The 13,711-nt window shown below is 53.1% G+C and overlaps 1 protein-coding gene across 1 annotated transcript in view; it reads left to right on the forward strand.

Annotated features, from left to right (window-relative positions):
- The first annotated feature begins 5,312 nt into the window (after positions 1-5,312).
- LOC116575917 (sushi domain-containing protein 4-like) overlaps positions 5,313-13,711 on the forward strand; it is a 45,361-nt gene continuing 36,962 nt past the window's right edge. Inside the window, 2 exon segments of the mRNA XM_032317548.1 lie at positions 5,313-5,318; positions 7,807-7,825. Of these exon segments, the coding sequence (XP_032173439.1) occupies positions 5,313-5,318; positions 7,807-7,825 (25 nt within the window).

A 13,711-nucleotide genomic window follows, 5' to 3' on the forward strand; every position in this document is an offset into this window, starting at 1 on the left:
GCAGTGCTGGGAAGATGCCATCTGCTTCCTCAACAGGCTCCAGCAAGGATCCTGAGATGCCCTGTCCCAGCTGGGAGCGCGTGTGCCCTCCATCTTCCCAGAGAGATCACCGCCCACACACACTGAAGGACACCCGTCCAGGGTGTACTGAAGACAGTGGTAAAGTCTCGGATGAGGCAGCCAGAGCACACTTCATGAGCCCCCAAGGGGCTGTCCACCTCCTGTACCCTACCGGCTGTTGCCCGCTTGCATCTTGCTTCATGAAATCCCAGCCTGGTCGCTGCAGAGGAATGAGTCTTGGTGATGGAGGGACAGGTTCCCCTGTCTCTGAGCATGGCTCCTCCTGGTCAGGTGCCGGTTACGATGGGAGGCAGCTGTGGGGAGCGGGGGTTTGTTGGGGACGCTACAAGCAGCCATAAAATACATCGGATGTGGCTCGTGAAATCCTGGGCTCCCTCAGCACAGCCTGTTGTATTCCTGATGACAGACACATGTTCCTGCAGGAAATGGTACAGTATGTATGTAAACGACACGTCTATATTCACACATACTACCTGGATTCCAGCAAGCGCCACTGGGATTAAATGACCTTGGTGAGGTCTTGCAAAAATCACATGTCACCTGCTGCTGGCCCCTATAACAACTTCCAGGCATCTGCGTTCTTGAACATCAGCCTTCCCGGCCCATTGAACCCACATGGTTTCTTAGCATCTGTCCATCAACCAGAGGTCCGGAGTTGTTTTTAAGGCTGTAGTTTGGATCCGAGACTTCAGCATTCGCTTCCTGGGCACTGGTGTGAGTTATTCTGCAATGCTCCGTGACGGGAAGTCGCTGTGGGAGGACCCAGACCTGCCGCTCGTCACCAGCTGTGGCAGTTTGTGTCTGCAGAACTGTTGGCCACAGTACCAGCACCTCCTGCCAGGGTGAGTATGAGGATTCAGCGGGATTACACACATAAACCACTCAGAACATGTCTTGTACTATCACCCATGCAAGAAAAAAATGACTCTGCAAGAAATTAAAATGAAATTAGGGCTTTTTGCTAAACCCGACAGATTTAACATGTGGAGAGTTGTTTTTTTTTTTTTTTCCTTTCCAAAACTCTACTAAAATGAGAATTAAGGAATAAGAAAACACACGAACCCCCAGCAACACTTGAAAACAAGAGAAGTGACAATGCAGAAACAGTCTCTAATTTTTTTAAAAGCAGCGGGTGGACTGAGGAGTTGGCAGAGCCACGAAGAGCAGCGTGAGGGCTTGCAGGAGCTGCGGCAGGCGAGGGGCAGGAACACCTGCAGGAGCAATCAGACCAAGGTGCTACAGGCCTGGGCCTTGGGGTGAGCCATCCCCCATGGCATGTGCTTTGCTCACACCTTCTTCACTCTTCAGCCCAACCTAAATTCGAGGGTACCAGGTGCTGCAGAGAACAGGAAAGAGGAAGCAGGCCCAAAGTTGGGGTTTTGGGGAAAGCATAAATCCAGACCAACACCCCTCCCACAGCTTGCCCACCTCTGCAAAAACAGCCCCCTCCAGGCCACTGTCTTCATCCCTCCCCCTCCTCCAGAAAGATGAACAGCTTCAGGGTGAAGAGAGAACCACCTGTCCTGACAAAGCGGCTGAATTGCCCTCTGAGCCCAGCCCTGTGCCAGGGTTCAAGGCCTGGGGGGGTTGTGTGGGGAGGGGCCCCAGGATGCACAGCCCTGCATTCAGACCCAGAACTGACTTCTGGTGAGTAGCCTATCCCTCTCCAGGCTTGGACCTCCCACCCGAACTCTTGGGTCCATAGGAGCTGGGGAGCTGGCACACACATCTGTTTTCTAAGACACACCTACATACAGCATCAGACACTTTTTCCAAATGAGTCTTACCTGTCACCCCCAACACAGAAGACATGAGATGAGTGGTGGTCCCATAGCCCCCTGCCTGGGCCTTGCTGTCCGTCTGAGGGGGATCTTGATAACCCCCTGGGGAAAGACTTGCTGTAAGGTTCTGTAGCACCTCCCCACGTGTAGACGTCTGCCCGCCAGTTTCTACCCAGCGTGGAGCGGCTGTCTGCTGAATACCCACCCAGGTTCCAGGGGGACACTCCGCTCCTCCCTCGTGGCTCCGTGTGGTCCTCCATGTGGAGACTGAGCTTTGGGCAGAGGAAGGTTAGTGACCTCATTGTCACAGGGTGGAGCGATGGAGCAACAGCTCGGCCCCAGGGTTTGCCGTCCAGTTCGCCTATCCGTCCTCCTACCCCAAACCTGGGCCACCCGCGATGGGGGGCCGCCGGGTCCGTGCCCTGACGGGCTGGCTGTGGGTTTGGGAGTCCCCCACTCCTCAGGTTCCGTAACGACCGCGGCTCCCGGGGCCTAGGGCAGTGAGGTACTGGGATTACAGCTGATGGTAAGTACAGGCCAGTTAGAAACCACACAGGCAGGGTGATGGCAGGGAGAGACCCAAATGCGGAGCGCATGTCCTCGGGAGCCTCAGCCTCCCGGGTGTCCGCTTGCATCCCGGCAGGGAAGCGCCCTCGAGTGTGCGCATGCGCCTCTGAGGTCGGCGGGGGCTTCTCCTCCGCACGGCTGATTGCGTCACGGACCACATGGGTGAGCTGCAGCTGTAACACCCCCTCCTCCACCGAGGGCGGTCTTGGTTCGCTGAAGCCCCGACCCCTGGTCACGTGACTGGTGTTTCTGACGTGGCCCATCTCCAACCTGGGTCATCCGGCTTGTGGGCGCTGTTTGAGGGCCACCATGGGTAAGAAAGAGACGTGCTACTCAGGGGATCCGGAGGAATAGCGGCGGGGGGGTGGGGGGTGAGGGTGGGGGTGGGCGGGGCAGGCAGATTCTTACTTGCCCCCACCCACTGCCGCTGTTGCCTGGGCTTTCCTTCTTCCCGACCTCAGCTTGCCCCCCATCTCAGCTAGATCCTCCCCTCCCCCGCCGGCCGGCCCCGCGGTCCTCGACCTCGTCAGCAGGCTACCACCGCCTGCCTCTGGGTAATATACCGTGCTTCTGAGGTGCAGTGATCCTGGAAACACTGTCATCCCGCCTCTCTCCAGCCGCCTGGGGACACGGGGACCGGGGACATGGGGAGCAGACCCGGAATGATGGAGGGGCCCAGGCTTCTAGCCGCACCTCTGTGCTTCCAGGCAAATCCACTGCTCTGGGGCCTCAGTTTACCAGTCCAGGTCCTTCTCAAATTACATTTGGATAGCCTTTCAGAGTTTTCAGAGAAGTTAGGGGTCTTTGCTTCCCTGGGCCCCCCCCAGAGGTTCAAGACAAACAAGGTAATTCCAGATTTCTCTTTTTTACATATAGTAACAAGGCTCTGGAAGCTGATGCAATTTCCTGAAGGAGACGTGTCCCTGAGGTGCTAGAACAGGTAGCTGCCACTGGGTACACCAGCCCCTAAGCCCCATGAATGATTGCATGTGGATTGTTTTTCCTCATGCAGACTTGAGGCCAGAGCTTTTTTCGTGCCCAGCCCGTCCTCTTTGCCAGCTAATGAGACCAATTGTAGGCTCCATAAAAAAATTAAACAGTAGCTGCTTCATTTTCTTCCTCTCCAACTTTGAAATCATGATGACCTCGTTTGCAGGCAGCTCCAGCTAGGGTTTTTGGGGCCTGTAGCGCCCAGGAACCCTGAAATGTAAGCATAGTCCTGCTGTGTTTTCGGGTTGGCCAGAGTGAAATAGTCTGAGCACTGGCATTCCCAACCCGAACCAGTCACCATGTTCATGAAGCACGGGATGCCTGCTCAGCCTGGAACTCTAATTAATAATGCCGTTCAGGTAGGGGAAGCACCTGCAGCTTTTCTTTGGAATACTAGCAAGGAGGTGGAAGGAGCAGGTGATGTGAGCCGGGGGAAGATTAGCCAGATGCGGAATCCCAGACCCCAGAAGCTGCTGTTTTAGCAACGGTCCCAGAGGAACAGTGCAAGCCTTAGGTTCACCCCCGTCCTCAGTGCAGTTCCTCCCACTTTGTTCTGGGGTCTGGCCTATGACAACAGTATGGACTGCATCTTGGCACTAGGAAGGAAAGCCTAGTTCGCTTCTGTATCGTAGAGGTTTGGGGAGCTTATAAAATTTTGCAAGAAAAATAATAACAAACCCTGAGCTCTTTCTGGGTCAACAAACACCTGCTTGCATTTTTCCCCCTTTGCGTTCATCTGAAATCACTGTGTTCCCACCCGGACTGTTCACAAACCCCCACCATCCCTGCGGTAATACAGTAAGGCAGCATTTCACGCTGTGGGTGAGGGTGGAAATCTGTGATGAACGGGGTGTCTTTCGATGCCCTTTAGTGAGTGTGATGTTTTTGAAAGCAAGGCTGCTCATTAGCAAGCCCAGGCTGAGCGGAACAGCCTGCATCATGTGGAGCACTTCCCTTCATCCTCCCAGGTAGAGTTGTGCTGAGATCAGAGAGACTGATGTTTGTTTTGGGAAGGGGTGGTGTTCCATTAGCCCGGTTTCTTCTCCGTCTCCTTTCTTCCCCAGCTAACCCCACTGACAGCATATTTATAACACAGTTTCAGAAATTTAGTAATTCGGATAGGATGTAACGGTTCATTCTCGATGTCGGCCAGACAGCACTTTTATCCCCGGCATCCATCTGTTTCGCTCTCGCGGTCTCCCAGTGCCTGCCCCGCCTGCGGCCATCGGTTTTCAGCGTGCAGGACCCCATCCCGGAATGAGACCTGTCAACCAGGCCCATGGCATCTCAGTGCCCGTGGCCAGGGGACGCTCCCTATAAACCTGCGGGGGCCCGGGGAGCTGAGTCAGCACCACTCCCCCAGTGGGGAGATGATTTAGGGATACCACTAGAGGGAGGTATGTGGTCTGCAGGCACCTGGGTAGATTTACTACCCGCCAATACAGAGCCTGTCCTCGTATGTGCTGCCTCGGGAGAGCCCATTTCACTCTGTCCATCTCTGAGACAGTGCCTTTGCCAAGATCCCCTTGGGCCGGCTCTTACCCGCCCCAGTCCGATACTCCCTTCCCACCAGGGTTCGTTAAAACATAACGTGGGCTTCTTGATTATAAGCGTTCATCATAGAGAATTTGGAAAACACAGAAATGCATAAAGAAGACTATAAAAGTTGCTCATCAGTCCTGAATCCCAAATAACACAGGTCCTATTGGGGCATCTGTCTTTCTCTTCTACACACACGTGTGCTTTTTGTATGTTAAAAACAAGGATCATGATGTGTATGCTATTTTGTGGTTTTTTAAATTAACTATGCAGGGAATTGTCTCATAATCACCCACATTTAATGATCAGAAGATCTTGAGAGCCTTGCGTGGTGTGAACGGATCACTAGCGACGATGGAGGTTTGGGGGCCTGCTGTGTGGGGGCTCCTGGGGAAGTGCTGTGGGGCCGACAGGCATGTGAGGGTTCCCGGGAGGAGGGTGATAGGGAGCACACTGGCTTGCTGTAGCGAGGCCGGAGCATCACAGCTGGCCAGCCGTGCTGAAGGAACAGTTGCGGGGTGCCGCTGAGGTCGGATCTGAATTGCTGCCCTCCCCATTTGCAGAACGGCACCAACCCAGGGCCTGCCCGCCCCCGGAGATGGGGGAGCCTTGCAGGACCCCAGGACTCCCTGAAGTAGAACACAGCCTTTTCCTGCCTGCACCCGAGAACGTTCCCCTCCATCTCTCCACCACCGGGCCCCGAGGGAGGCCCTCCCCTCCCTTTCAGGCACTCCTGGTGCTGGAGCTCTTGTGTGGATGGGTTTAGAACTTGGCAGTCAGACGTTGGGGGTGTGATGAGAAAGATCACATGGGGAACCCAGATTTCCTATGTTTCATGAAGGACAAATAAGATCAGAAAAGTCTGCCTGTCAAAGATCTTATGGGCTCAGACGCAAACACCAGTTATTGGTTGGGTACCTCTTGTGCTCGGGGATGCCTTTCACCTGAGTCTGGTGTATCTTGGAGTAGCTTCCATGGGGGTCGACTCCTTCTCACTTGCGCCAGACGTCTGTACTGGGGATGAGGCTCTGCGGGGAACAGAGGGCCCAGATGTGGCAGATTCCTGCATTTTTCTACATTAAATGTGACATCCTCAGAGCCACTCACTGCCTGGCTGGGGTGCTTCTTCCACAGTCGTTCCATGGTCCTTGGGCCAGGCAGCCACCTGGGGTTACCGTGGTGCTGGCAGGGAGAACCCTGGGTTGTCCATCCTTGGCGGCTGCCATGTTGCCTTCTGGGGTTGCCCAGGCCCATGTCGTAGGCCTGACTCCTCCTGGAGGGCTCAGGCTGCATCCCCCAAAGCTGATCATGATGCCAGGCCTGCTTCCCTGGCCCCTACATGCCCCTGTTCCCACGGCTGTCCCTGGGACAGAGGCAGCTGGTGAAGGGTAGACAGCATAGGGCAAGGTGCAAAAGGAAGGAGTGGTCCACACGCGGGTGTGGGGACCTGTGGGACAGTGAGGGCGTGTGTACCCTGCCACCTCCTTGTTTTCGTTTTACCTTGCAGCCCTGTTGACCTGTGGCAGGAAGCTGTTTAAGGCCGGCCTTGCCCTCCATGCTTGGAGGTGGCTGATGGAGGGACAGAGCATCAGAAGGGTCATGTGCCTGCATCTTACAGTCAGAAAAGAATGACAGAGTGGCAGACTATGCGAGTTTGTTGGAACGAATTCATGTTGTCATCCTAACCCAGAGGACAGCCTTCTATTCAACGCCCTGACCCCTGTGTGTGTTGTTGGAGGTCAGTTTTGGCAGTGGCCGGAGGTACAGATTCATTGGTCAGGGTGCCCATTGTTGGGGGTGCCGCACCGTGGCCTCCCCGATCAGATGATGACCTGGGCCCCCTCATTCAGAGCTGCGTGAGTCTGCACACTCCGTTAAACTTTTTGGTCTCAGATTTCTCAGCTATAAAATGAGGGAAATTATTTTGGGTGAATTTTTAGATTCCTTCCAGCAAGAACATTCTGTAAATTGTGTGTAGTTAAAAAGCTTCAGCTGATACATACATACATATTATTTTGTAGTTTTCAAAATATTTTTTAAAGATTTTATTTATCAGAGAGAGAGTACGCACATGCACGAGCACAGGGAGGGGCAGGCAGAGGGAGAGCCAGGCTCCCCGTGGATCAGGGAGCCTGACGTGGGACTCAATCCCAGGACACCAGGATCATGACCTGAGCCCAAGGCAGACATTTAACCGACAGCCACCCAGGCGCCCCCCCCCACCCCCTGCCATTTTCAACTTACTAATCAGCTTTGTAATTTATCCACGTGTTTGTGGGATGCCGTCAGCTAATAACCCCGAGGTTTATGTCAATGATGAGGTGTGAGTGCCCCATCTCCGGTTGATAGACGAGGCCCTCGGGTCATTCTGATGGGTGGTTTTCTATAGGAAGGCTTGTTCTGTTTCTCCATGCTGGGATGCAGTCTGGAGTAATTCTGTCGTGTTGGTCGCACATTTATGGAGCAGTATTGAAACTGGAGTGGAAAGCGTGTTAGGCATTAGCACTGTTATCGGTTTTATAGGAGCTGAAACCGAGTGAGAGGGTTTTGGAATAATTGGGTAATCCACGCGAATTAAATCAAGAGGGGGAAATATCAGTTTTGGCATCAGATGGAGAGAGCGACGACTTCCACATCTGTGGTCTTTATGCATTTTAATCAAGTCTAAATTATGCTATTAAGATTTACTTTTGCTGCATTTACTTAGATGCTGTGACACAGCTGACTTTGTATTCATCTCTGGATACTTCTCGAAACGGGGAAGCATTCTCACGGTTTCCCGGGGAAGAGTTGCTTCCCTGTGGAGTGCCGGGTGTGGGCTGGGGCCTGGCAGGCGCCATGTCCCCAGGCCACAGGGGCTTCGGGCGGTGGGTGTGACTCTTCTGTGATCAGCAGCCCACCATGCTGGGACACAGAAGCAGCTCCATGGTCACGCGCCTGGTCTGGCTTTTTGGCCTTGTGGCTGTGTTCCCCAGGGGGATCCTGCTTTTTCAGTGAAGTCTCTTTAGCTTAATAAATAGTAGCAGTGATCAGTGTTCCTTTATTCCAGATGTTTTTTAAATATGTAAAGGGAGGCCGTGTTGAACTGTGGCACGATGATATGCCATATTCACAGACAAAATTAACTTAGACGGCTTTGATTGCCTTTGTTGCATTTTTTATCTTGTATCAGAAAATCTGTCCCAAACCCATTCTTGACTCAAGTGCTTTCTGCATGTGTTCTGTTTGGTTTCCATCTGACTCGCTGGTCCCCAGGAGCATGCCCATCGTTGTGCCCAGGCCGGGGAGACTGACTGCCATCTCGTGCTGCCCACCGCCCTCTGCTCCAAGTCTGGCTCATGAGATACAGAAGGCCAACTCCAGGGCTTTGTGTGACTCTCTTGACTTTCCTGAGGACAGCATTCTGGGAGTATTTGTTGTCCTTCTGACGCTCGACAGCCAAAATTTGCAGACATCTCTAGGGCAATTTCAGAAGAGTCCGAATATTTTTGGAAATGAAGGTGGTTCTAGGAAATCTGGCGATTGCCCTTTGTGAAGTGAGATGTTTTTGTTCTTGAGGGAACTGGTTGAATATTAATGACGTTAACATATTAGTGACATTATCTATGCTTGTTGTGAACTTACCATGTGCTGGTTGTCATGCTACTTATATCTGTCAGTAGCTCTAGAAGCAGAGCTGTGACGCAGAGAGGTGAAGTAACTTACCCGAGAGCACACAGCTAGAAGAATGGCTGGGTCAGGCTACAGAGCGCACAGCCTCCCTCCACAACCTGGAGTGTCTATGTTATTTAAGGAAATTTATGTGTGCATATAGAATGACAGGGTAGGGTATGTTTAAAGCAGGGTCTTTCAAACCTTTTTTGCCTGTGAACTGTGGAAACAAATCTAGTTACCACTGCAGATTAACAACTAATAAAACCATACGAAAGAGTTCTCCCCCTTACTGTGTGGAATGTACTCTGATTTTTTCTCTTTACTTTGTTTCCCAAAAGTGCCTGTTGTGACCCTTAAAATCTATTTTGTGACTTTCTGTGAGTCTGTGACCTGCAGATCAGAAACTCTAGTCAGTCCTCGATGTAAGCTCACTTTCCAGGGTCGATGGGGGGTGGCGGGCTCACATGGTTTGTTGAGTGAATGCCTGTTGGCAGCTTTCCCCCAGTGCCTGGCACTGCATGTTGACCCAGTGAGTGTGTATATAGGTTATAATAACCCCTCCTCTCCTCCTTCCCTTTTCCTTTTAAAAACAAAGAGCTGAAATTTCGGCCAAACATGGGTATCATCTGGACTGGAAGACAGAAGGTCAAGAACCACTTAATAATGATTTTGTTGCGGAAATATGGGTTATAAGTGAATTTTTATAAAGCAAATTCCATTTTCACATTCATTTTAATTATAATTTTAACAGTGTTAAATTTTAATTTGCTGTTTTTCCTGCTTTCCAACTCCTGTGAGGGTCTTCTGTGGCCCACCTGACTTTTGGCAAGGTGGTAGGCCCAGGGTGGGCTCAGCTCCCCAGTCCCCAGTAGCCCGGGGCCACCTTGCTCGGTCCTTCCAACACTCCGTGGAAGATGTCTGTCATCAGCGGCCGGGGGGGGGGGGGGTCCCTCCAAGTGTCCGAGGCTGACCCTACCGAGGATGGGCCTCCCAAATGTGTAGATGGTGATTGGTAGGCTCTGTACAGCTTATGTGCACAACAAGTAGGTGGCTGGAAACTTCTGGCAAGTGCGTGGTTCCGGGTTCCCCGACCACCATCTGTGTAGGGCATTGCACTTGAGAAGTTTGGTGTTGAGGGTTGATTTATTTGCTGGTTAGGTTTTGCCTGACGTCATTTCCTCAGCATTGTCTCTGTGACTCTTGTCATTGGTAATGCCTTGTTTTAGACACACCCCCAGCTCTGGTGGCTTCTGGAATAAGGCGGGTTCTCCATACACACCTGCATTGGAATAATCAGTAAAGGCCACATGGAGATGGGATTTCTGTGGCAGAGGGAAGCCCAAGGGGGCGTCTGTGGTGGTACGGAGGTGGTTGGAGGCATCCCTTGCCCGCAGGCCCTGAGGACCTGCCTAGTGGCTTCATGTTGGTGCTTATAGCTCCACAAGCCAGGTGCCTAAGTTTCCAGGGTCTTTAAACTTAGGAAAGGCGTTCCGAGGGTCTTCCCCTGACATGACGGGAGGAAGGGCTCCTCACTGGCTGAGACACAGCCACGTCGCACTCATTAGCATCTCAGAGACTTTGTCCCCCTCACTGGTGAGGAGAAGAAGCAGAAACTGTGCAGGAGGAGCCAGGTGTGTTCGAATCCGCCAGAAGCCATCGTGTTGCTTGGAGGGACTCTCTGGTTTACGCATGGTCACTGGGCTGCCCTGCCTTTACTCCGAGCCACCAAGGGCGGGAGTCCGGCGCCTTGCCTGGCTGCTTCTGGGTCAGGAGCTTCTCCCTGGGCCCCAAGCTACGACCTCTCCTGAGGCTCTCACCGCCCAGGTCGTCCATACTGTACTGTTGTCAGTGGGGGCTCCATGGCCGGCTTCCCCAAGTTGGCATGTGTCAGGTCACGCAAAAGGTTCCCCAGCCCCATCTCCCTGAGACGGTGCACCAGGAGGTGTCAGGGTGGGGGAACCACGAGGATTCTTTTCTGTGTGGTGATGAACCCTTCCCCACAGCTGTTTGTTCAGTCCTTTCTGAACAGGTATGGAGACACCAAAGCGTTGACAAATTGTCCTTTCTTTTGAAGCGCTTGCAAAGTCGTGACGATGTGAGCCCCCGCTGCATGAAAGGCCTGCTGGGGCCGCAGTGGGAGTGGCTGTGAGCCCCAGGCCAGATGGCCCCAGTGACCGGACTGGCCCCCCCACCCCCAGCGTCCTCTCCAGGGTGCGGCAGGGCTCAGACCCCGGCCTGTCGGTGGTCCCATGCCCACCAGGGGGGCAGACTGTGAGTGTGGGGGGCTCCGGAATCTGGCTCAGATGTGCCGACATGTGAGCTTCACCTTGGCAGGAATGCCCTTTTCTTACCCGCCCCAGGACCCTCTCCCCAAGTCAGTGCATACAAAATCAATTTCTCTGTCTCTATTCTGTTCCTTCCTCCAAAGACTCACCCAGCAGTTTACAGAGAAATGGAAACCACCCCGACTTCTAAATTGATTTGGCTGCATTTGATACAGTCTTCCTTCCTCGAATATGACTTTTCAGTTATAATAAGCCCAAAGATTTCTTTTCACACCGCTTTTATTTTTATGGTTCTTTCCAGCGACTCTTATGTTGCTCACAGTAAAAAGGTCTGGTGGGTTTCAACAGACTCCAAAGTCCCCAGACCTGAGGGCTCAAACCCTCATAATGAGCCTCAGGTTGGGACGATTTCTCTGGGGTGAAGAACCCACATTCCTGTCACTGCCCCTGCTTTTAGTCGGAAGGAAAGGGAGAGAGGAGATCTCACCTTCTGCCCGGAAGCCAAACCCAAATTACATTCCTAACTCTGACCTCTCGGACGGTCACAGATGCCAGGGTCTAGGAGGGTGTCCCAGGCTGGGATTCTGGGATGGGCTTGCAGACCCAGGCTCCCATCGCAGCCCCACCCTGCAGGCTGCTTCCCGGGACTTGGGTCCAGAGAGAAATAGTGTCTCCTGGGGTGTGGGGACGGCTGGCATTCATGTCTTTGCCTCTTTAAAGTGCCTGTGTATCTTTAGGAAGACTGCATGTGTCTGGGCTCTCCAGAGAACACAGGGCCAAGGAGGAGCACTAGCTCCTTCTCTCGCACATATGCACACATGCACACACGCACACGCACACACCCAGGGACCGGCTGACCCAGGGATGCAGGATGGGAAGTCCAAGTTCCGCTTGGTGAGCCGGAGGCCCAGGAGGGCTGCTGATGTGCGCTCCAGCCTGTGTCTGAGTCTGAAGGCAGGAGGACTGATGTGTCAGCCCGAGTATGCAGACAGAGAGAAAGAAGTCTTTCTTACTCAATCTTTACTTCTATTCAGGTCACAAGATTAGATGAGGCCCACCCGCGTCAGGGAGGGCAGTCTGCTTTACTCAGTCTACTGACTCCAGTGGTGATCTCATCCGGAAGCACCCCGCAGACACACCGAGAATACTGTGGGACCAAATGTCTGGGTACCCCAGGCCCAGTTAAGTTGAAATGTGAAATGTGAAATGTCTCTTGTACATACATGTTGTGTTCTGGATTGAATTTAGGAGGAACTGTTAGGGGATACTCTCTCCGGGACTTACTAAAATGGGATCTTCCCTTTTCCTTCCACGTCCCCCAAAAGAAACATTAGAAATCATCCTGTGAACTCTGTTTCCTTCCTAAGATGTGGCTGCTGGATTGTAAAGCAGAATTTGGAGCCCAGGTGGGCAGGTTCCCAGAGCCAGACCCTCTGAGCAGGCCAACTACCCCCACATGGGTGTGCATCTGGTGGATGGATCCCCATGTTACAGGAAATGCCAGAGAAGCCTGTGGAGACGTGGCTGAGGCTGGGGACTGACACTGACCCTCCAGGGTACTTTGAAGAGTGGCATATGGAGCTCTGGAAAGACATGGAACATGGTGGTCTTGCTTGATGGGATGAGGTGTCCAGAGTGAACTGAGGGCTCTTCTTACACCATCCCTCTTTCTTTCTTTCTTTCTTTCTTTGACAGACAGAGATCACAAGTAGGCAGAGAGGCAGGCAGAGAGAGGGGGAAGCAGGCTCTCTGCAGAGCAGAAAGCCCGATTTGGGGCTCAGTCCCAGGACTCTGGGATCATGACCCGAGCTGAAGGCAGAGGCTTTAGCCCACTGAGCCACAAAGGTGCTGCACCACCCTACTTTCTGACAGCTGTCTCTTCACTCCTGTCTGTGGCTGGGTCTGGCCAGTGTCATCTTGAGTCTCGGACTGTCTGGATGCAGAGATACAGAATCTAACTGTGGTCCCTCGTAGGCAGGGGAGGGCGGCAGGGAAGGAATAAGTAAGGAGAGCACAGAGCTGGGTCCCTGAGGAAATTCCTCTGTCCTCACAGCATAGTTGTCCTATTTATAGTGAGAACAGCAGTCATTCTGATGGATCCAGGGCTGGCACCCACAGAGGCTCAGCACTCACCTGAGAGGGTTATCTCTCCTCTCTTAGAGAATGGCTCTCTGCCTGGGGCAGGGGGTGTGACAAGCTGAGGGTTTGTGCCTGTGATTGATGATCACTGTGGCTCATTTGTTAGTGGGTGTGACTGCCCAAAGAGTGTGTGTTTGACAGAGAAACACATGACTCAGTCCAGTCGCAACCCAGACCCACCTCTGGCCCTATGTTGCAGAGGGCGGAGGAGGGGGCGTTCTGTGCAGGTATGGATGGGAAGAAGGTTGTAAAAAAATTAAGGAATTCAGTCCACTCAGGGTGGAAGAAGGGAGGGGGTAAGAAGGTGTAGGAGAAAGCCTGTCTGTGCTAGGGGAGAGCACTTAGTGCCTCCCTCATCGGTGAAATCCATCCGTCCACCATCCATCCATCCATCCATCCACCCACCATCCATCTATCCCCCAGCCATCCGTCTACCCACCTACCCATCCATTCACACTCCGTCATCCCCCATCCACCCATCCGTCATTGATCCGTCCATCCATCCATTCACCCACCCACCAACCCGCCCGTCCATCATCCCCCCATCCACCATCTGTCTGTCTTCTCACCCACCCTACTCATCCGTCTACCATCCTCCATCCATCCATCCATCCCCTCATCCCCCCGACCCATCCATCCACCTACCCGTCCATCCATCCTCCACCGTCCCTCATC

This window comes from Mustela erminea, chromosome 17 (genome assembly GCF_009829155.1).
Source record: "Mustela erminea isolate mMusErm1 chromosome 17, mMusErm1.Pri, whole genome shotgun sequence".
Classification (NCBI taxonomy): domain Eukaryota; kingdom Metazoa; phylum Chordata; class Mammalia; order Carnivora; family Mustelidae; genus Mustela; species Mustela erminea.